The 23,792-nt window shown below is 45.4% G+C and overlaps 3 protein-coding genes across 3 annotated transcripts; 2 read left to right on the top strand and 1 right to left on the bottom strand.

Moving 5' to 3' along the window:
* The first annotated feature begins 4,809 nt into the window (after positions 1 to 4,809).
* On the top strand, positions 4,810 to 16,052 carry LOC149271717 (nuclear exosome regulator NRDE2-like). The gene is made up of 14 exons (XM_089507184.1): positions 4,810 to 4,870; positions 5,739 to 5,841; positions 6,384 to 6,587; positions 6,877 to 7,020; positions 7,885 to 8,338; positions 8,553 to 8,958; positions 9,599 to 9,732; positions 10,381 to 10,504; positions 11,162 to 11,337; positions 11,555 to 11,941; positions 13,537 to 14,417; positions 14,604 to 14,742; positions 15,473 to 15,544; positions 15,927 to 16,052. The coding sequence occupies exons 1-14, from the start codon at positions 4,810 to 4,812 to the stop codon at positions 16,050 to 16,052; spliced, it is 3,411 nt and encodes a 1,136-aa protein (XP_089363310.1).
* Positions 16,053 to 16,778: 726 nt separating this feature from the next.
* LOC149271716 (epithelial cell adhesion molecule-like) lies at positions 16,779 to 19,320 on the top strand. Its single transcript, XM_089507183.1, has 8 exons — positions 16,779 to 17,037; positions 17,267 to 17,513; positions 17,603 to 17,674; positions 17,830 to 17,890; positions 18,218 to 18,319; positions 18,514 to 18,696; positions 18,958 to 19,011; positions 19,258 to 19,320. The coding sequence occupies exons 1-8, from the start codon at positions 16,779 to 16,781 to the stop codon at positions 19,318 to 19,320; spliced, it is 1,041 nt and encodes a 346-aa protein (XP_089363309.1).
* A 385-nt stretch (positions 19,321 to 19,705) lies between these two features.
* Positions 19,706 to 21,963, bottom strand: LOC149271715 (26S proteasome regulatory subunit 4-like). Its single transcript, XM_089507179.1, has 8 exons — positions 21,867 to 21,963; positions 21,462 to 21,647; positions 21,209 to 21,337; positions 20,941 to 21,037; positions 20,633 to 20,822; positions 20,315 to 20,466; positions 20,050 to 20,204; positions 19,706 to 19,840 (listed from the first exon to the last, which is right to left on the bottom strand). Exons 1-8 carry the CDS (start codon positions 21,924 to 21,926, stop codon positions 19,706 to 19,708), a joined length of 1,104 nt encoding a protein of 367 aa, XP_089363305.1. The 5' UTR covers positions 21,927 to 21,963.
* Between the last annotated feature and the right edge of the window lie 1,829 nt (positions 21,964 to 23,792).

The following is a 23,792-nucleotide window of genomic DNA, read 5'->3' as shown; positions in this document are numbered from 1 at the left end:
CGATGGTGTTAAAATATAATGAAATAAATACTAATTTACTAATTGGCTATGAGCTGCATTTATCCCATTGTGATGCTATAGACATTAATATATATATATATATATACAGTATATGGTGTTATAGACATTAATATATATATATATATATATAGTATATGGTGTTATAGACATATATATATATATATATATATATATACAGTATATAGTGTTATAGACATTAATATATATATATATATATATATATATACAGTATATGGTGTTATAGACATTTATATATATATACATACAGTATATGGTGTTATATACATTAATATATATATATACAGTATATGGTGTTATAGACATTAATATATATATATATATATACAGTATATGTTATAGACATTAATATATATATACAGTATATGGTGTTATATACATTAATATATATATATATATACAGTATATGTTATAGACATTAATATATATATATATACAGTATATGGTGTTATATACATTAATATATATATATAGTATATGGTGTTATAGACATTAATATATATATATATACAGTATATGTTATAGACATTAATATATATATATATACAGTATATGTTATAGACATATATATATATATATACACAGTATATGGTGTTATAGACATTAATATATATATATATATACAGTATATGTTATAGACATTTATATATATATATACACAGTATATGGTGTTATAGACATTAATATATATATATATATATATATACAGTATGTAAATATATAAGTATTTATATTATTTATATCTTTTTTAAGAATGTGCAGAATTAAGACGAGTGTTTGTTTATTTGTAGAAACCACATTCTATGTTAGACTTTTAAACGTAAATATTTGGTTTACAAAAAGGAAGGAAGGTGATTTAGGGGAAAAAAACCACGGCTTTTCAGGCTTTTCAGGCTGAAACATTACGCCCACGGAGACGAAGCAAAAAATAGTATAATGCAAAAAACACACAATCCCCGTGAATATCATTTTTTTTCCAGTACAGGATAAAAGCACCGAACACAACGCAGCCTTCTGTGCAGCCGAGGGTCCGCCACGCTTTAAAACGCTCTCTCTATGTGGGGGACGATGGCTCCCTGGGGGGGTTTCACGGGGGTCACTGATTGATATTAAAATTACCGTCTCTGATACCCTCTATATAATAAAGACAATAAACACCAATAAAAGCCTAATGAAGGCAAACAGCTTTGGAAATTCCCTATTCTGGACTTTTGTGGTTTTTCCAGAAAGATGTGTTTTTGTGGCGTCTAATAACGGCTGTTATCTCTGTAAATGATGGGGCGTCTCATTAGACTGCGATAGGAAGAGTCTCGCGCTGCGGCCTCCGGCTTTCTAAATGATTATCCATGCAGGAGACTAATTGGCTAATTGATACCAAATAAGAACAGACGACGTATAGAACCTGCCGGCAGATCGGCCCCTTCCGGCCCATCTGGTTTTTCCTGCTGTAAAGACTCAAACCTTAATCAGTCGTTGGTCTCCTCTTAGATTCAGGAGCCGGATGTCTGTCCCATGCATGTTTAATACCCTCACTGTATTACCCGCTACCACTTCCGCTGGGGGGCTGCTCCACTTATCTAGCACTCCTGGGGCAAAACAGACACAAAGGACCCTCCTACATTTATAATTGCATAAAATAAAATCTACTTTATTCCTATTTATATATTGTTGCCTTTAACCTCTAAGCATGAAGCGAGGGTCTGTTCATATTGGCCACAATATCCAATAAAGGGTTTTTTAAATCAACATTTTTTAAAAGCTACATCGCTCAGCCTCTGTATTAACCCCTGTGGCACAGATGCAGATTTCAGTGAAGTCCAATAGTTCTTTTTTTTATTAAAAACGCATTTTTTTTCCTTTTGAGAACCGTTTGCCGTTGTAATTCCTGCGTTGCCCGTGTAGCGGCCGCTCAGCCCGGGTTCGGGTCGCAGGCGTTCGCCTCACGCGGGGATTAAACTCACTTTTGCCACGAAAGCCTTTTACGAAAAGCGACGGTTTTAGGCTTCCCGCAGAGCAATCAATAAACACGACGGAAACCTATTATTCTGAGTGCTGCCGAGCGGCGGATCTGACGGCCGCCAACATGCAAACTTAATACGATTATTTCTTTTCTGTTAATTGAGTCTTTCTGTGATGCGGATTAATTTTCTCTATTAATGCGTTTATTTGTAAAACTATATATTCACAGAAATATTAACCCTTCCAGGGGTAGATTGGCCCTGTTCTGCCCTGTGGGGCTTGCTGGGGGACGACTGCCCAGGGTGACTACTCCTGGGTACTAGTTCATAACATATAACACACAACCTGCCAGCAGATAGGCCCCATCCGGCCCCCGTCTAGTTGCCCCATTTCTCCTGCTGTAAAGACTCAAACCTTAATCAGTCGTTGGTCTCGTCTTAGATTCAGGAGCCGTATGTCTATCCCATGCATGTTTAACCCCCTCACTGTATTACCCTCTACCATCTCTGCTGGGAGGCTGCTCCACGTATCTCCCACCCTCTCAGTAAAGTAAAACTTCCTTCCATTCCATCTCAGTCTCTGACCCTCTAGTGTTAGATTCCGGTCTCTTCTCCTCCTTTGGAATAAACTTCCCTTCGGTGCCAATCCCTCTAATTCCAATAATAAGACCTAAAAAATAAGGAAGAGAGTGACGTTCAGTGGTAATGAATGCCAATGTTTGCACCTTAGCCACCCCTAGGCGTCCAGCAAGGGTATCTGATGCTCAGGGTCACTACTACACAATCAGACGCGATTTGCACCATTTACTTAGCGACCGTCCGCCACGCGGGGAGCAGCAGCCCAGCGGCGGATTTTCTGCTGCCGGTAACAAATACTGAATAAGTTGGATACAGACTTTTGGGGTAAAGCGATAATTATGACCTGAAATGACTTCTGACAATTAAACTGCTTTTTCTATTTCACGTCTGAGTGACAAATCCCTCGGAGATCGGAATAAAACGGCAGGATTTGGCTCGCCGCGGATACCGAGCGCCTGCACATGGCGCAGACAGATGGTGCAGTATGTAGACCGTCGCCGACGTGCGCGCATGAAAGCTCAGATCCCAAGGGACCGGCTTCAAAACAATCTTTCACGTGGGAAAAGGGGGCTCTATAGATTTAGGGGGTGCAGGGGTACAGCGGCACGTCGGGTCTTTTAATGCCGAGGATCTGTGCGTTTCGCTAAGAAAGGGTTTTATTTGGTAAAAATGAATTTATTATGAATTAAAAGCACAATATCGCAGGTTTAAAGGGTCTGGGATACACTCAGCCACGGCCATCGCCGTGGGGGGGGGTGCAGAGGCAAATGCGCCTTTTGTGGGGCAACAACGTCATGTGACCGCTGTGAAAGAAATGGTGAGAACGCAAGACCCCAACGGAGACTTCCCAGCAACCACGCGGCAGGTGACCGGGGGGGGGGGGCGCAGGACCTGGGGTAACTGACCCAATTTGCCCTCTGTGAAGGATGGACCTGCCCTCATCCACACCGAAAGCTCTAAGCATATAGGGACACCATGACCAGGAAGATGGGTCTCATAGAGGGACTGTCTCTCCTAAATTAGGGATTCGTGGGAGGTATAGGATAGACGTTATTGGGTACAATGCATCAAAAAAGCAGTAAAAGTGGTGTAGTCACCATAGCAACCAACGGGATGTTCCAAGTGCTCTGCTCTAGATTTGTGCTTTAGACGTAGCCCGTTATGTTGCCGCGGGTTACCGCTCACTTTCACCCCTTTTAAATAAACGACACTATGAATAATAGTTGGGAGGATTAAACCGACTCGTAATGCACTGCGGACGATACTGGCCCCGGTCTGCTAACTGGAGCGCGGCCAACCATGCCTCGCCATTAATAATTAACCCGCGGCCGCAGGCTGAACTATTTGTGCCGCAAGATTGCGATTTCCTACAGAACTTTCTCAAAACGTAGAATATTTCCTTCATTTTTATGCAATAAGACAAAAATTTCAGCAGACAAAATAATAGTAATTATTTATAAGGAGTTTTAAAAATGACGATTATTCTAATTTATTGTTTTATGTAGCGCCATCATATTCCGTAGTGCTGACGGTCGCTGATATTAAAAAAGGACAGGAAAATTCTGTATAAAACACAAAATAATCGTATAGATGAGATTTTGCTGGAATTTGCAGCCAAATAAATAAATGAGCTCGTTGTTGTTATTTTTTTTTTTTTTTTTTACAATAAGGTTAATTATGGTAATCTCACAAAAAAATATTTGCATATCGGACCAAGAGAAAAAAGTCCAAAGAATACGAAGATGATCCAAAATATGAATCATAAAATCGTAAGATTTGAAGACCTCAGGTCCCTTGAGACTACATCTGAAGAAGAGACCACTGAGGTCTGGATAGCTGACATGACTCTATAAATAAATAACTATAAAAAAATATAACTATAAAAATATATCTGGTAAAAGGCATCATAACCTTTCATGGCATTTAAAATAAAAAAGATGGTTTCAGAAATTTAGTGTGGCCACCAGCTAGGGGCAAATGGTCGCCAAAGTGATAAAAAAAAGTAATGGCCACAGGGGATATTTTGGTTGCTATGCAGTTAATACAGTGTACCACATTAAGCTGCAGAGGACATGTGTGGACTACATTTCCCAGCATGCACGCCAGTTTAGCCGCTAGATTAGTTCAGCGATAGCGCCTAACCGCATGCTGGGAAATGTAGTTCGGCGAAGGATGTTGTGGTGTATGCGTGACGTGCATTGGCTGCGACGCGCTCGTTGACAGCGGCGGAGAAATGGCGCTGTTTCCAGCTTTTGCAGGCTGCAGCAGCGACAGCTCGGCTCCTGCACGCACAGGTGAGACCCTTGCCAGGAATGCCCTGCTCCTGGGGGGGGGCAGAGAGATTAACCCTTAAATCGTGCAGAAAAAAAAAACATTTCAGGGACCTCAGTCTTACATTTCATGGGTAAACCAAACGTGAGCTCACTGGCCATCAGACATCAGTTATGCGCGTTTAACCGTCATTGTTTGAATAAAATTTGTAATGGTGACATCATACTGACCATAGGCAGCTACTAAAGCTGCTGCTCCACTTACTCTGCTGAATTTAACACTTTAATAACCAAATACAGCATCAGAAACAAATACGCAGACCCTCCTCAGAAAGCGTTTAATCACGAAAAATCTTGACTGATTTTTTTAATGATTTTTATTGGGGACTCATGATTGTCACGTGACACACAAGCAGTGTAATAACCGCCTATAGGTTATTGACATAGACACTAAAAAGCTACTTAGTGTTTACGGTGCTGAAAAAGTAAAAAAAATATGTATGTATGTATGTATGTGTGTGTGTGTATATATATATATATATATATATATATATATATATATACACACATACACACACACACTACGGTCCAAAGGTTTGGGATCACTGAGCTGTTTCCATGGAAACCAAGGAAATTTCTGTCTGTAACATAATTGCAAAAGGTTTTTTTTAACCATCATGTAGCCTTTTAAACCTATACATGGATCAGCAAACACAACGTGCCATTGGAACACAGGAGTGATGGGAGTGAACCCCCATTGAAGGGGTTAAATGGCAGCGTTTTGTTGTGAAGGGGGTAATGACATCGGGGGACGTTGTTCTGGGTCGCGCGTAGAGCTGTGGGTTTTAAGAGCTCATGTTACTGATCGTCTCCCACCTTCCTCTCTCCACAGATTTGGACTGGCTGACAAATAAAAGCTTCTGCACGGAGGATGCCGTGTCTCTGCACCAGCGCGCTCTGCAGGCCGACCACCAGCCTATGGTCCGCGGATCTAGGTATTTACTCCATCAGCCGTTTAGATGATCTGTAGTGTAACCAATAACTATGTAAAAGGCCAAATGCAGATACGTTTTAAGTACAGCTAACACGTCTGGACCACTTTATGTTTCCTTATCCGAAGGCCACCAATCAGTCCGTTTCTAAGGCGTCTGTCCTGTGATTGGTTGCCTTTCGAAATCTGTCAGGACGTGAAATTCTTTGTAAAACCTCCAATTTTTGTTCTTATTCGCTCTGTTCTCCAGTAATTTCCTGTCGCTTGTTTTCTGGCCTCTGGTGGTCAAACATCCCTGTTGTATAAAATTAATGTATCACACCTGTAAGGTACATAATTAGGACTTTTCTATATTCCAAAAGACTTTCCTTTGTGGAATGCATTTTTAAATTATTATTATTATTATTTTATTTTTATTATTATTATTACTATTGTTATTATTATTAATACATATTATATAATATTATTATATAATCCCTCTGAAGGTAAGTTGTTTGTCAGTATTTACTGCTGGGATGTTAAAGTGACGGCCATTGTTCCCTGCAGGAGTCCGTCCGAGCCGGAGCTGTCAGCGGAAAGCGAGGGGGATTCTAAGACGTCAAAGAAAAAGAAAAAGAAGAAAAAAAAGAAAAAAAAAAGCCACTCGAAGAAGAGAAAGCACAGCAGCGATGAAGATGATGTTGGTAGGAGCAGCAGCGACTCTGAAACCGTCTCGGGCACAAGGAAGGCAGAAAGTGAACCTGCGCAGAGGTACACAGGGGATCTGGGGTAGTAATTCCACAAGTCCCGGGTTAACAAGCATTATAAAGCTCTAGTTTAATAATGACATATATTGACATATTGAATGGAGGGCTGTGGAGGGTACCATGGGAAGAGAGTTTTTTATGCTGATGGGAAAGTGGGGGCCTAACTGATCTTGATGGACCGTGCTAGCCATGTCCCGACTAAACATAAGCCCCCTGCAAGAAAGGCAACGTTAACGCAGCAGGTTTCTATCGAGTGTAATGTTATGGGTGGTAACACGACTACTCTCTATCAGGCAGGACTCTCAGATATCAGCCTCTGGAGTTTGGCGATGGTTGGATGAGACCCAGTCTGGGACCGAGGAGACATTCATCATCGACAAGAAAGGCGACCCTGCAAACTGGCAGTACAAGTCTCTGTACAGAGGGGACATTGCAAGGTAAGGCGGCATCCGCTGGCAGCGCACAAGCCTCAAAGACTTCCATGGTAGAGCGGGCCGGGCAGATGCCAGACACACGTCTCAGAGTGTATGCTGCACAGGTTAGGGTTAATGCCAAGCGCTGCTTAGGCCGTTTTAGCCTTCGTCTTTTTTTCAGTACTTTTTCAGATCTATAAACTACTGAAAAAGATGTACAAAAGGCTTCTTTAATTGTCCACCAAGTTTCCAGACCTGCGATTTCAAACCCCATTGCGAGGCAGCGGTTACGATCCCCAAGTAAATGTACAATCTGCATCAGAGTGTTTTTCTATATGATATGAAGATGTGCCGTCCCCGGCTTATCTACATACAACGCCAAACATTATTTCCCTGAAGTTTGGAGAACACATAGGCGGGAAGAATTCTAGCTATATGGTGTTAGGGATACGTTCCGGGGAATACAAACCTACACAAGTAGCTTTATAGGCCACGAAACTCTGGAGTTATTCTCACATTCGCTACAATCTACGGAAATGTTGCTTTAAATGCTCGTGTGTTATTTCTAACTTTTATTAAGTGGCGCTCTCCCCACAAGGGGACTCTTGATTAATTCAATAAATGATGTGAGTCCTGAACAGCTGGACTATAAATCACCAGTCCTTCTGCTCTCCTATAATGTTGATTAATGTCTCAATAAGCAGAGTCTGACCCGACTCTATTTATTAATTTCAAATCTTTGGTCTTTGATTTGTACCAGAATTTTGCTTGCTGTCGTTTCATCCAGGTTCTTAATATGTACAGTTTGTAGCAAATTATACCCAAATTTATTTTTTTCGTTACCCGATTATCTGAATAAGACTGTTCTTGGTGTATTTTGTCGCTTAGATACAAGCGGAAAGGGAACTCCTGCCTTGGGATCGACCGTAAGAAGCAGCAGATAGTTTGGGAGAATACACCAGGCGATAAGAAGCAACCCAAACAGGTGAAAAGGGTACGATTTTTCTCTAAAGTCGCCGTGCATGACTTCCGGTGTCCCGGAGAGCTGGTGTCTTCACACCATGATGGAGCAGGATCAGAAGTGCCGGATTTTATACCCGTAACGCACGGTGACCCGGATGCTCCCGGTTCCTCCTCTGTTCCCACCAGCCGGGTAAACCCTCTCGGGGTATATGATTCATCTACCGCCCTGTGGCTGGAAGGAAAAGGGAATCGCAAAGAAGACTGTCCGCAGCCGGCACCCAGAGACAGCGGCATTCTGGGGAGGATAGAGGACTACAACAAGAGAATCCGGGAAAACCCAACAGACGTTCAGACGTGGATGGATTTTGTCTCCTTCCAGGTACTCTTCCTCTTACTTGATGCGTCTTTGTTGTGTTCTCTTTTTATATCTGAAAAACAAATGGGGAAAAAAACAAACAAGCAGTTTTTAAAGTGGACAAAACTGTGAGCAACCAATGAGAGATTGAATCTCTGCCCTGCTTATCTCCCATTGGCTGCTTTCTGCTCTAATTCAGAACCTTAAATTTGATATTCCCATCGCTCTCTCCTTAAAGGATGAACTGATCAGCCACCCGAGCATGTATTCCACCAGCGAGGGAGAGCTGGACAGCCACCGGATGTCGGTGAAGCCGCTTCTGGAGAAGAAATTGTCCATCCTGGAGAGAGCCATCGAGAGCAACCTGGGCAGCACAGAGCTGAAGACCGCCAGACTGAAGGTGTGCGCAGAGTTCTGGGAAGCGCCCGCTATGCTGAAGGAATGGCAGAAACTGGTTTTCTTGCACCCCAATGACCCGCAGCTCTGGCAGCAATATCTGCGCTTCTCCCAAAGCCAGTTCAGCACCTTCACCACGTCCAAGATGAACGCTGTTTTTGGGAAGTGTCTCAGTACGTTGGCAGCAGTGCTGGACGGCAGCATGCAGTCTCACCCAGCCCTGCCAGGCACTGAACGCAGCATGTTCGGTGAGTGACCCGTCCCCGCCGACTAAATGCGTGCCGATATTCAGACATATCATTCAAATACTGTTTAATATCCTAAACCACCTAAGAAAATTGACATTTTGAAAACAGCTCTGATTTTTGCTCTGCCAACCTTATTTAATTTTATCAGCTCCCCAGAAACAAGCATTACCCCAGAGGTGAAACCTGTACCTTATTCCGGGCAATTTATGATAAATGGTCCTGTTTAAATAAAAATGTAAAACAGCCATCAGCGCCACCTACTGTAACATTAAGGGAAGCGCACCCACGAGAGCCTTCCTTCATCAGCCCCATTCGGCCCCCGTCTAGTCGCCCGTTTCTCCTGCTGTAAAGACTCAAACCTTAATCAGTTGTTGGTCTCGTCTTAGATTCAGGAGCCGTATGTCTAACCCATGCGTGTTTAATACCCTCGCTGTATTACCCTTTACCACTTCTGCTGAGAGGCTGTTGCACTTATCTACCACCCTCTCAGTAATAAATGCATAACAAAAAAAAAAAAAATGTGTACAATTTTCCTAAGCTCCAGTTTTTGGGATTCTTTTTTTTTATTTTTATGAAAAAACCTTTTCCGTTGCTTGGTAACCATCTGGCCTCATTTTCTTCTTTCCCCCGTTCCTCTCAGATATTTTTATCCAGCAATGCCATTTCCTACGGCAGGCCGGCCATACGGAGAAAGCTGTGTCCCTGTTCCAGGCACTCATTGAGTTTACGCTCTATAAGCCGGACAGCGTGAAAGACATGAGCAGCAGAGAACAGGTATTTACAGCAGCCGGAACCCCTGGCTTTGGGCAGAGCTGGGAATCGATTTAAAGGGACACTCCAGCCATCATATGTACTTTAAATCATATGATAAGTGAGAGGTCTCTGTTCCCTCTTGCAAATGCATGGGTGGAATCTGCAGAATCCCTATTTGCCCCCCTACCAGCTCCAACACACCTTGGCAAACACTCCAGCTGGGGTCTGGTGGGACCCGTGTGCACGTATGTGGAAGGCTCTACCAGTGATGCTGGCGTCTCTTCCGCTTATTCCGACCCTGACGTATTGGTGAATTAGATGTGTTAAGGTGACGAGCTTCATGACGTTAATCGTCAACCCCAAAGACCCCCAGCCGTGTCCATTAAATACGTTTATCGCGTTCTTCATCGCTCAGGCATAGAATTCTAACAGTTAGAGGCAGACAGATCAACTGGCGGCTTGTAAACATTTGGATGCAGCGGATGTGAATAAGCCAGGCAGGCTAAGGGTTAAATGCCATGGCGCTAACGTGTATACGGTCTGGCTGTGTTGTGGCAGGAGCCCTGAAAGTGGTATTTAACACTTTCTTACCTAGTAGGAATTTCTGTAGGACCCTGGTGACTGCCATCAAGACTTCTTTTAATTATTTTTTCTCCCATTTATTCCCAGGTGCAATTTTTTGAGCCATTTTGGGACAGCGGGGAATCGCGTTTTGGTGAGAAAGGTGCCAAGGGCTGGCGCTCCTGGATGAAGCAGCAGGAACGTGGCGGCTGGGTCACCATCAATAACCTGGGTAATCCTATTCGCACGTTCCGGTCCCCGGAGAGGCCAGACATATATTTATCTGCTCGCTGCTGTAGACCATTCATCTCGTCTGTCAGCTCCTGTTACCTGCGGCAGCGGCTTCGCTAACGATCTGTCGCATTGCACCCCGGCACGAGCTGCCAAAAAGACATTAACCCCTGACATGCAAGGCAGACTACAGTATATATATCTCAGCAGGGATTTTCATAATGCAAATGAAAACTTGGGTCTTTCTTCCTAAAACAAGATACTCTTTTATGGCCCCGGTGTCTTTAACAGCGAGACTGATCAAAATATTAATATTAGATTTAGAAGAGACCAATTTAGTTGCATGTTTTCCTTTTTTTTTTTTATTTTCTAACCATTTTTAATTTAATAAGACAGAATATAGTATGATTTATAAAAATAACCCATTTAAAATGGTTACATTGTAATATTTATAATTGCTTCTTTATAAACGATTCTATTGATGTATGGAGTACCGGTGTCAGTTTGTAGGTACTCTCCCCCCCCCCCCCTCGGACTTTTCCTGTGGGTTTGATGTTTTATTTCGGGTTTCTATATTTTAGGGATTTAAAGGGCTCTCTAGGACTGATTGTAAAGTTTGATGTCTCGGTGAGTCTGTCTGTGTTACTTTTGTCTACAGACGAGGATGACGAGGATGAAGCGGACGAGGAATTTGACATTAAAGACAAAGACCGTCCCAGGCATGAGATCTGGCTGGATGTAGAGTGCTCGAGGGAATTTCGCCACTGGTTGCCGTGGCGACCCGATCCTGCCAAAAAGCAGACCGAGGAGGATTGTGAGGATCCAGAGAGACAGGTGAGAATTATCGGAAGTCACCCCGATGCCGTTACTGTCACCGCGACGTTACAGCGAGATCTGAACACGGATATACAGATAACGACCGCAGTTATTTGCAAAACGGGTAAAAGGTGTTTCATATACTTCTGTAGTAATCATATAAACCATTTGAGTGTCAGTAAGTTTTGTGGTCTCACGTTCTCCTAATTACCGAGTTTCCCTGCTGTGTCCTCAGGTGCTGTTTGATGATCTCGGTCCGTCCCTGTTTAGAATCTCCAGCCCCGGTCTCCAGTTCCAGCTGATCCTCTCCTTCCTGCAGTTCCTTGGGGTCCCCTGCGGGTCTCGTCTCCCCGAGTCTTGCCTCTACCTCTTTCTGGACGAACCTTCCATCTTTGACCCCATTCCTCCATATGAGAGGCTGCTGACCTCATTCAAGCCGCCAGGGTCAGGGGTTTGCACCGTCGGTCACTTGGACACCATGACCCGGGGCAGGCGACTGGTGGGTCAGTCCAAGGAAGGAGAAGACTTCATACAAAATGTCTTCCAGTCTGCGCTTTCACTTTTCCAAGGAGAGGAGAAGGTGAAACTGTCGGTCTACTGGCTGCGGTATGAAATATCCAAGGTATCCGTTCATTCGTACGAAACGTGAACCCTTCGGCGTAAGCGAACGCGTCACACTGGGGCACCGTCGCTCGAGCAAGAAGCCAACACCGGCTACGGCTAAAGCAGCCGCCGCTTCCGGGTCAAGAGCGCTATGTGGCGAGCAGTTTAATACTGACTTTACCCTTTAGACCAAAAAAGTTTCCTTATCTTTATAAAATGATATTATCTCCACCAGTATTATCGTCAGGTATATCTTCAACATTGGCGATGCTTCAGGAGCCGGCGACTCTCTGCCAGCAAGAAGCCTCAGTTATAATGTTGCTTGTTAAATAATACCGTATTGGCCCGAATATAGGCTGCACTTTTTTCCCCTATATATCCGGGGTCTAGCGCCCGGGCAGGCAGCAGGGTTAGGATACAGATCCCCCGCAGCGGTGCAGAGGACCCGTATCCTACTCCCCGATACGCTCAGACAGCCTCCCCTGCCGGCACTTTCCACGGGGGGGAGAGCCGGTACGGGAGGTTGTCTAAGCGCATCGTGCGGACGGTCACCAGCAGCGGCCATGCGCGTGAACGACCTCCGCTGCCGGCACGTCTGCTCGGTGTGCTTTACCAATCTCCCTTGCCAGGAATTCCCACGGGGGGGAGAGCCGGTATGGGAGGTTGTCTAAGCGCATCGCGCAGACGTGCCGGCAGCGGAGGTTGTTTACGCTTGCATCGCCGCTGCCGGTGACCGTCCGCACGATGCGTTTTACCTCTGCCCCCAAGACTTACCAGAGCAGACTCCCGGGTGTCTTGCGGGGCCGGCGGGGGACATCTACGCTATACGTATATAAGTTGTATACGCGTATTGCGTAGATGTCCCCCGCCGGCCCCGCAAGACACCCAGGAGTCTGCTCTGGTAAGTCGAGGGGGGGGGGGCAGAGTGGCAGCATATCTCAGGGGGGGGGAGAGGAGGACAGTGGCAGCATATCTCGGGGGGGGGGAAGAGTGGCAGCATATCTCAGGGGGGGGCAGTGGCAGCATATCTCGGGGGGGGGGACAGAGTGGCAGCATGTCTATTAAAAAAACTTTTTCTTTAAAAAAGCACCAAACTTTTAGGGGGCGGCCTATATCCGAGCCAATACGGTATATATATATATATTGTTTCTACAGAAATCCCTAATAATACACTTTCAAAAAAGGACGGTTTATGACTTGCACTAATAAAGAAACCCAGAATCCAGTAGATCGGCCCCATTCGGCCCCCGTCTAGTCTTCCATTTCTCCTGCTGTAAATACTCAAACCTTAATCAGTCGTTGGTCTCGTCTTAGATTCAGGAGCCGTATGTCTATCCCATGCATGTTTAATACCCTCGCTGTATTACCCTCTACCACTTCTGCTGGGAGGCTGTTCCTCTTATCTAGCACCATCTCAGTAAAGTAAAATTTCCTTCCGTTCCATCTCAGCCTCTGACCCTCTAGTGTTAGAGGCTGAGATGGATGGTATATAACAGAAGATAACACACAATCTATCTGGACAGGAGGAAGATATTAGGAAATGTAAAGAGGGAGATGGTGCCTTATTGTGAGATTTAATGTTATTGTAACATTTTTTTTTCTTCCCGTGGGCAGGTGGTCTCATACCTCCAAACAACGAATAAAAGGAAGCTGAAGTGTCAGGGCAAGCGGAGCAAACGCCTGGCCAAGGCTTTGCTGAAAGAGGCTTCGAACCGGAACTGCTTGGCCCTATGGAAGGAGTACGCGCTACTGGAGTGGCTTCTCGGCAACTTGGACGATGCCAGGAAGGTGTTTGATGTTGCAATCGGTTCAGCAGGGGGCAAAGGGTTACAAGACCCGGAGCTCTGTGGCCTCTGCCTCCTGTACGCAGAACTGGAAGGGGAAAAGCTGGGGTGTCCGGACGGAGGCGCCGGCTCTCGGGCCGTCCACGTTCTGACGAGTCTTGCTGAAAGTTCCCCGTATGCTCCCTTCAGCGGCCCGGTGCAAGCTCTTCGCATCCTGAGAGCTCGCAAGGCTTACGATCACGCTGTGGAAGACTGCCTGAAACGCCCCCAGACGCCCGGAACGCGCTGTTTCTATGGCTGTTTTACGCTGTTCCAGTATCTCACTGTGGGCATTGATGCAGCTCTCGCTTTATTGGTACAAATCTCCAGCTCGTGTCTGCCCCCTGCTGCACACCAAGGAGAAGCGCAGGGCTCCCAGAGCACTCTGCAGGATATCGCGGTCATGCGCGCCAATCTGCTCCGGTACCACACCAGGGCCAGCGTGTACCCTCTTACCCCACTCAGAGAGGCTCTGATGGCCGCCTTAAAGCTGTGCCCCACCAACACGTCACTGTGGAGAATGTACCTCCAGACTGAGAACAAATTCCACGTTGCCAGCCGGGCCCGGAGATACCTGGACGGCGTCCGGAGGATGACGAAAGCGCTGGAACCGCTCCTGTTTGCCATACGGGCCGAACAGCAGAGGAAGGAGCTGATTGACTCCGCACAGCGGTAAAATAAACTCTTTCCTTTAAATATTTTTATATATTTTTTTTTTTCACCCATGTTTTTTTTACTACCAATAGTTTGTTTAGATGGATTCTTCTCAGTGCGGGGCTTTACAAGCTCACAGTTTGCCTGAAACACATTAATACTTGGCTGACGCGTTTCGCTCACGGCTATGCCTTGTTCTTGCAGGGTAAATCTGGTTGAGATTCACTCCGTCTTCCCGGAAACCGGTCTGTCGAATCGCATCAAGGCCCTGTTTGAACACTCGCTTCGCACAGAACACGGTTCCCGATGCCTGCTGCTGTGGCGCATGTACCTGTGCTTTACGGTAAGGGGGGGGATACAGGAAGATGAGCTTTACCCGTGTAAACCCAGAGAGCTGGTTCCAAACCCAAAAACATACCCAGGGCTTCTATTCATTATACTATGTGAGTGTTTCTATCTTGAACTAGACCTGTGCATCCGAATGTCCGAAAACAAGCAGAGACCCCAGAGAGCTCAGAATTTACGTTTGCATTTCGTTTTTTATTTTTTTTAAACTCTCACTCACTCTTATTCACTCTCTCACACTGTCTCTTTCGCACTCTCACTCTTATTCACACTCTCGCACTCTCTTTCGCACTTTCACTCTTATTCACTCCCTTGCACTCTGTCTCTCTCTCTCACGCTCTCTCTCACGCGCTCTCTCAATGTGTCCTTACCTTCCGTTTCCGCATCTCCTTTCCCACAACTCGTCTCTTCTTGTTCTTCTCTCTTCTTTCTTTATCCGCTTCTTCTTGCTCTCAGACCTCGTTAACCAGGACTCCCAGAGCACATCTGCAAAAGGGCGGAGCCTCCAGCCACACTTTGTCTCACGATTGGCCGCAGGGGGAGGCTGTCCCTGTGGCTCTGCCCTTTAGCGGACGTCCTCCGAGGGGCCAGAATAATGCAGATGGATTCACGGTGAAAAGAATTGCTTCTGCCCTGTGCTCCTGATAACTGTAACGGATTCTCTGTTCTTGTCTGTTCTCCTGGCGGCTGAGGGTCCTGACGGTGTTTTCTGTTCTGCTTCTGTGAAGGTTTCTTTGGGACATCGGGAGCGGAGCAGAGGGCTGTTCTACAAGGCGATACAGAACTGTCCGTGGGCCAAGGTGAGATCAAAGTTACTCTCTACACGGAAGGTGTGATCCGTATAGCTCGAGACCGAGTCCTGCTTACGCCTCACTCCGTCCTCGTACAAACAGACCTTCTTCTCCCTTCATCGATTTAAGATGTATCTGTACTGTATATCAGCGATTGGGTGAGAAGGAGCTGGATGAGGCCTCCCTCTGGTGGTAGGATATTGGATGGGGTAATAGGTGGAGGAAAGACGTGGATTGGCCCCACTCTGTGACTGGTATAACTCACCGGTTATTTTCAGTCCGATATGTTGAACTCATTGAGGGGACCTCATATCTACCGCGACTCAGGACTATTTTAAAGATATATTTTTGGGGTCACCCAATTACTTTATCGGTTCCTCTGCTCTCTCAGGTGCTGTATCTGGACGCCGCAGAGTATTTCCCAGACCATCTCAACGAGATCGCTGACCTCATGATGGAAAAGGAGTTGAGGATCCGGGTGCCTCTGGAGGAGCTGGATCTCCTTTTGGAGGATTAATCCGGAAACCTCCTTGACCTCAGAAAGAATTTATGTTATTTATATATATATATTTATATATATATGTTTTTTATGAGATCCTTAATTTTTCAGAAAAAGACCTAGATTGTTAATAAAAAATATTCTTATGTAAACGTCAGAGTTTTTTTTATTGATATTGGCCTGTGGGTACTCAATACTCATATCTTCTTTCCACCGGTGATATTATTGGCCATTGTTATGCATGTAGGAGTTTTCTTAATGCGCCCCCCGTCCCTGGGCGCCAGCAGCCTCCCTCTCGTTTAAGATATGCGCTCTCACGGCGTTTGGCCTCTGGGTATAATGGCAAACCTCGCCTTCACCCGTCCGGAACAGTCTCCGTGAGGGTCAGACTGCGAACGATCGGAGCGAGCGAGGACCGCAATTCTACTCCTTGGTGGGAATCCACATGGATAAAAGTCTTTTTCTCGCGACCGTTCTTTCCGTGTTGCTCGTGGGGTCTCTCCTAAGGGTCTCGTCGGTTCCAGGTGAGTCTGTTCTTGTGTCATGCGGACTTTGTATAGCTTTTGAGAGTGAGTGGCCCCCCTGCGTAATCGCTAAACACCCCCCGGCATGCAAATTCTAAATGGAAGACTAACAATGATATGCGTGTCAATAACACATCGCCAAATGCGACCCCATAAATATAAATAGGAAGCGGCTTTACACACAAAAGATACGGTTTGAGGGTGAAAATCTCTGCTAGTGATGTCATCCGGGGCGCGCCGAGCTCTAACGCTGCCAGTGAGGTCACAGGGTTCCTGCCGTCGGCCAGACGCTGTTTCTCTCCCCTCAGACGATGAATGTCCGGACGCTCTGCCGGCTCACGAGGACTGTGAATACCACGAGGTCTGCGAAGACGCGTCCTGCCTGTATAACGAATATGTCACCTGCCATTTAAATCGCTGCGGGACCTGCGAGGCCGTTTACAGCGGATACGACAACGTGACGGTGGATTGTAACCAGCGTGAGTGTTCTGCGGAATGCACCACGTGGTGCTCTACATCTTACTCTGTTCTACAGACTTAGTCTATCGGGGAAACTATTTAACTGCTGGACAGAGACATTTTTAACCCAGGCCTGACCTTTCGCCTATGACTGAAGGAGAGCTGCGAAACGCGTTGGGTGTTTAGCCCATTTATTATGACGTTTCTTGTCGCTTGATGTTTGTGTAACTGTCCGCTCTCGCCCTGCAGTGACCCCAAAGTGTCGTCTCATGCACCTTGAGATGCTTCACAAGAGCCGAAGTGGAGAAAGTCGGCCCCGACGCGGCCGGCTGGAGGTGGACAGCGTTTATGACCCCAAATGTGAAGAAAGCGGGGCCTTCAAGGCTAAGCAGTGCGACGAGGACTCCAACCTGTGCTGGTGCGTGGACAGCGCCGGCGTCCGGGTCACAGATAAGACCGGGGATGACCCAAAGTGCGACAAGCTGGTCCCGGTGCAGTGAGTATAACGCCAACGTGTCCAAGTGTCCTGCGCAATGTACGGCCGAGCGGAGGCAGGGTTACCGGTTGTGTTTTTTTACCTTTCAGTCTGATCCAGATCGATTTCGGCTTCAAAGCAGAATTTGCATTTCTCAAAGGGAGAGAGGAGGATCTGCGCAGGTGAGTCGGCTCAACGCTCCCTCCGCACCCATTCAGGGGCCGCTCCGGGCCACCTGTTTGCTCTTCTCCACCCAAATTGACCCCAAAGCTCTGTGTAATACCCCATAGGAGGCTTTTATCATTTCTCTGATGGTCGCGTGATTGGTCTGTTTCAGGAGTCTGGTCAGCAAAGTGTCGCACTTCATCCAAAAACCCCCACAGATCCTGCAAATAACAGTGAGTACTGAGTACCACCCGCATCTGATTTTAACCCTTTTGTGTTGCTCAACCTTGTGTGTCTTTGGCACATTTTTTGGTCTAAAATTAACGCGCACAGCATCTACGCAGAGGGTTTACAGTCGTCGTCATAGAAGCTGTTCTTAAAAAGAGACCGACGTGTCCTCTTTAGACGCCCATGGCATAGCAAGCATCTCTCTTCAGTAGATAAAGTTACAGTTGTATGTAAGAAGGGTCAGAATGTGGACACGCGGGGTAATAATGATGGTTGTGAATGTGTCGAGCGCCTCTCGACTGCCGTTAAATGATGTGCTTTTCCCGACGCAGGTTCATGAAGCCACGCACGATATCACCATGAAATTGTTTTGTATGAATGGAACGAAAGAGCTGGTCGACATCGCCACGGCCGCTTATTACATTGAGAGAGACGTACGTATCGAGTTGTAAGGACTCTGTTTTTTTTTGTTTTAGCCTGCTCTCCCGATAGCGTGACGTAGGGGAGCAGCAGCTATTCCCGAAGTTCCAAGTTGTATTAAGTTGACCCAACTGGGTTATCGGACGGTCACCGACTTGCCTCTTCACCCTATTATGAGATTTAGTTCAACCGCCGGTCCTCTCCGCAGCTAAAGCAGAATAAATTTGCCGTTTCCCTGGGCGGCCGCAGCCTGGAGGTGGATCGGGATTCCATCCGCGTTCTGTTCTTTGACAACGAGCCCCCTCGCATCAACATGAAGACCATCTCCCCCGGATTCGCAGCGATAATCATCATTATAGCTCTGGCCATCCTCACAGGGATCGCAGTGTTTGTAAGTATGGGGTGCAAAGGCAGAGCTACACAAACCTCGCCTTGCTCTAAAGCCAGGAACTATACTGTATGTGCTTCCGATACGTGCTTCACGTACAGGTATGTCCGATACGTGCTTCATGTCACCCTTAGCCAAACCCCTCCGGCTTATCTCGTAAACAGGTATTCAGTACTGCGGCGGGGAAGTTTAGCCGTACGGGATGGAAACTGGACTAATGTGTAAACACTTATATTAAATGTGCGGAATTTGATTCTCTTACAGGTTGTAGTCCAGAGAAAAGCAGAACAAGAGCGAATTCAGTTTGAAGTCATTGAGGTGAGATACTCCGGGTACATGTGTGGCTTTGGGCTGGTTCTAGGATATTTAGCTTGTGGTGGATGGAATAAATACAGAGGTCCCTAGCTTGGTGAAGGGTAAGAGCTCAGGGGTACATGGGCTAGGATTCTGCACCTTTTTCCAAATACTAATGACTCTAACCCTGCTCCTGAGACACTTCCCACGCTGAGCAGGTTAGATCATATAAAACTTATTTTGCATTAATATATATTTTTTTCCCCCCAGGGCCAGGAGCTGGGCGATTATCATCTGGCGCACAGAGAAGGCCTGCGCTACTTTTATGATTAAAATAAAGTTAAAGTTTTTCTTGTCTGTATATGTGATGTGTAACCGCTTTACCTGATAAAGCATGCGTTGATTCATTAAGTCTCTCAGTAATCACACAGATGGATTCATCGAATAGTTTTATTTTGAAAACGCTAATACTTAACACCAGTCCCAGCCGATAATTTGCTTAATGAAACACCCTTATGCCAGGTATCACACGCTGAATATTTACCCGGCCGCTTTTACAGCAGGCAATATCCGTTAACGGTGCTTCCACGGGGACAGGTAGGCTGGCTCAGCCGTGACTCTGGACGTGGAAGAGACTGCATGTTTTTCTTCCCACGTTAACAGAAAACCTTCCCCTTTCACATGAAATAAAAAAATATACAAGAAAAAAAAATAACGTTTACAGATAAAGCCCCTCGGGGGTTCCCTCCTGCTTCTTGTAGAGGACGTTTTCTTTTGATTTCTTGAAATCTTCGTTGGTTACTTTCATTCTCCTCTCTCTGAGGGCCATGAGGCCAGCTTCCGTGCATATGGCCTGCAAAGAGACATCAAGGTTATCAGATTCAGCCGCGTGAGGAGAAATAGACCGCCTGTATTAGTATAGCAGAGTTTGATGTTTGGCCTCAGATCACAGATTAAAAAACACACAAATTTAGTTCATATGGCAGGTAAAAAAATAAATAAATCAAACATCAAGCCGGGGTCTTGTGGGGACGTCCTGCTATTGAAAGGTAAGAGTCTTACTTTTATATCTGCCCCAGAGAGATCATCTTTCGCCATAATTAAATCATCTAAGGTAACATCGTCTGCCAGGGTCATGCGACTCGTGTGAATCTGGAAGATTCTCTTCTTAGTCTTCTCGTCAGGGAGAGGAAACTCAATTTTTCTGTCAATTCGTCCTGAATTAAAGGAACAAACAAAACCAAATAAGTATAAACATGGCGAATGAAAAATGAAGGATAGAAGTATACCCGGCGCCGTTTGCCAATGCTAGGTGGTCCGTTCGTACCTGGTCTAATTAAGGCCGGGTCAAGAGTCTCTATCCTGTTTGTGGCCATTATTACTTTGACGTCTCCTCTCGAGTCAAACCCATCCAGCTGGTTCAGAAGCTCCAACATGGTCCTCTGAATCTCGCGCTCTCCGCCGGAGTTTGAGTCGTATCTATAGGAGAGGACAGGACAATATACAGTGACCCATTCAGATCCAAGACAAGAAAAAGAGCCTTTAACCGTGTCCACTATTAATTTATAGATTATTTTTACTCTGCTAGTAAAACGGTATAAGACCAAACATTTCGATGCCCGTGGAAAGTAAAGTTGCCAATCACCTTTTTGTACCGATGGCATCGATTTCATCAATAAATACAATGGACGGGGCGTGCTCCTCGGCCACGCGAAACAGCTCCCGAACAAGCTTGGGGCCGTCTCCCAGGTATTTCTGAATGAGCTCCGAGCCCACGACCCTCAAAAAGGTGGCAGATGTTTGGTTTGCTACAGCTTTGGCCAGCAGGGTCTTACCTACAGATAAAAACAAATGCATCATCAATGGGGGCAGATCAATTACAACTAATTAAGAAATAAAGTATAATGTTAGAGCGTCAAAACAGGGATCTCCTGTATCCTTCAAACAACGTACCTGTCCCGGGAGGGCCATAGAGGATGACACCTTTGGGTGGCTTGATGCCCATCTCCTCGTAATACTCTGGGTGGGTGAGGGGAAGCTCCACAGACTCCTAATGAACACAATACCCAGAAAATCACCAGCAGTACCATACTCAATGCTTCCCCAGTGTAAGGAGTATGATAAAGCCATCAGATTATGCTACTAATACCCCTGCCCAAGCGAGTGTCACGGCAGGCCCTAGCATTGTGTGAAATGACTGCACGGCGCTAGCCTATAGTACCTTGATCTCCTGGATCTGGTTATCCAGTCCTCCTATATCCGCGTATGTTTCCTGAGGTGCTTTCTCTACCTTCATGACTGTCACCAAGGGATCAGTGTCATCCATGAGAACCCCGATCACAGCATGAACCTGAGAGAAAACAAAGACAGTATTAATCAGGTTATTTCTGCTGTTTACACTTGCTTAAGACGGCACCTGCCATGCACGAGAACCGGAAGATGTCCACTTATTCCTAGCATCGCCCAACCCTCACCTTGTGGTTGAGTAACACGGAGCATCCGGGTTCCAGGAGATCCTTGTCTACGAAAGACAGGATACTGACATAGTGCTCGGATCCTACGGATGTTGAAACTATAGCGTGATTATCATCAATGATCTCCTCCAGAGTGCCAACAGACATGGGGGTTCCTCGCAGGTCATCGACCTTTGACCTCTCTTCCTGCAAAGGTCATAAGAACAACATATTATAGTTTATCCTACTAACAGAGAGGACCCTTCCCTAATACATTCATCAGAATTATTTTCATTGTAAATGACAAACTTCAATTAGATGAAGCCGCTCACTAACTCCTGGCTGCGTCAGGACAAATGATTTGATCAATTCCTAATCACACAAGTCAGCGAAACAGACTCAGAGAGCATCCCCTGTCTGTATCACCTCCTGCTTCTCCTCCAGGGGCTTCATCTGTTCCTGGTTCCTGATGAACTCTTCCTCCATGAGTAGGTAATCTTTGATTCTCTCCAGTTTCAACAGCTTCAGTCTGCACTGCGTATGAGGAGTCACTGTGGGAGAAGAGAGGCCATGTATTAGACAACAAGGGGATATCATTGTTAATAATATATCGTTAAAAACTGGTGCAGTAAGCGGACAAAGGGACTGCTTTTGAAAGATAAACAGTAACCGAAATTAGCCAACTGCCAAAATCTGGGGACGATTCACTAAGCACAGTTCTAAGTACCCTGAGAGTTATTTGTCACACTTACCAAGGGGCAGTTTGCTAGCTGCATCTGGACCTTTTGTCTTCTTTTTCTTCTTGCCCACTCGGGTTGGTACAGGGGGCTCATATTTCTTCTTCTTGTCCTTAAATCCAATACAGATAAGTCAAAGTGCGTACAATATACAATACAAATACTACATTAGAATGGATAGTCTTAATGCATTTTAAAATACAGGGAGCTTTGGAGAACAGGAGTGATGGGAAACGTTTTGCATATCTTAGATTCAGGCTGAGTATAGCCAGAGAGGTCGGTTAATACAGAATAGGTATTCTTTTCCATAAAGAGCATTAACAGTTTTTAGAACAAGGTATTTACTAAACGGGTCCCTTTCATTTATTCCAAGAGATTAAAGAATAATACATTTTTATACCTTGTCATCTTTTTTGCCACCTCCAGGCCCGTGTCCGCCACTCTGACTTTGACCCTGAAATAAAATAATGAAAATAATCCAAGGTTAATGACAGACGAAGCATGTGCAAGCGGACACAATCCATCTCTTCTCACACCAATTGTCCCCTTAGACATTTTAGTTAGCACCACCAGACATAAAATAACTTCAGAAAGGATCTAAAACGTTCCCATCCAATACTGAAGCTGTCACTGTTTCTGCGAACTGCCCTATATAAGTGTGTATTTACTACGACTGGGGCAGGAGGCTGCTGGCTGTGAGGAAAGAAGAATGGATGAACTGGAATTTTATTCTGGAATAAAGACTTCCTATTCTCCGACAACAAGCAGGGGAAAAACAAAAACTTTCATATTAAGCCGGTTTAACGCAAGGCCGGGTCTCTGGCGTTTATTTCCACAGCCGGTGGAACCTAAACGGTTATTCTTTTTTAAGCTTGGGCGTGATTCTTGAATATGGGAAACACTGGCATGATAATATTTGGTTAATTTAAATGTTAAATAAAGTTTATTGACTAATAAAAAAAACTTGCTTTGAGCCCACGTTGTGCTTTTGATGCCCCCCCCAGTTGTATTTGTGGGTATCTGCCCCCAGTGTCCTGCGTTGGCGATGGCATGCACATACAGAACACGGGAGTATATACCGGGACGCATATAAGGGGGCATCCTAGTGACAGGTACTATATGTGTCTGGCACGCCTGCCACGCGGTGACGCTGATGTTTTAACTATTTTTACAAAATCCAAGGAAAAACGTAGGAGTACAAAACTTTATACTAAACATAAAAACCTTGGGCAGAATAAAAGCAAATGCCCCAGCAATATGTGTGGGGCAAATATCCCTCAAAGGATTATGACAATAATAAGAAGATATAATAAAAATAGTAATATCTTTATTATTAAGATAATACTACTACTAATAATAATATTAATAATGACCAGCAGGGCCCTTTGTGTTACTTTGAGCTTCTGTCTCTACAAGCTGTAAACATGAGATGATGTGCGGCCTTCCTGCTGGGTACAAGGGGCTTCTTTTGCCCCGAAGTAACCCTGACAGCACCCCTGCTCCATCACCCCACACATATAAAGTCAGGGTCAGAAGGACCCCGAATCCTCATATGCCCCCTCATACTGACAGAACGGTCAGTTACTGCACCATGGGCGGTATGTGCTACCGGGAG

Source organism: Sceloporus occidentalis, unplaced genomic scaffold, assembly GCF_023333645.1.
Source record: "Sceloporus occidentalis isolate IW3139 unplaced genomic scaffold, rSceOcc1.0.p SCAF_471, whole genome shotgun sequence".
NCBI classification, from domain to species: Eukaryota; Metazoa; Chordata; class Lepidosauria; order Squamata; family Phrynosomatidae; genus Sceloporus; species Sceloporus occidentalis.
Note: the sequence above shows the minus strand (reverse complement) of the source record. Positions and strands in the feature narration are given on the sequence as shown.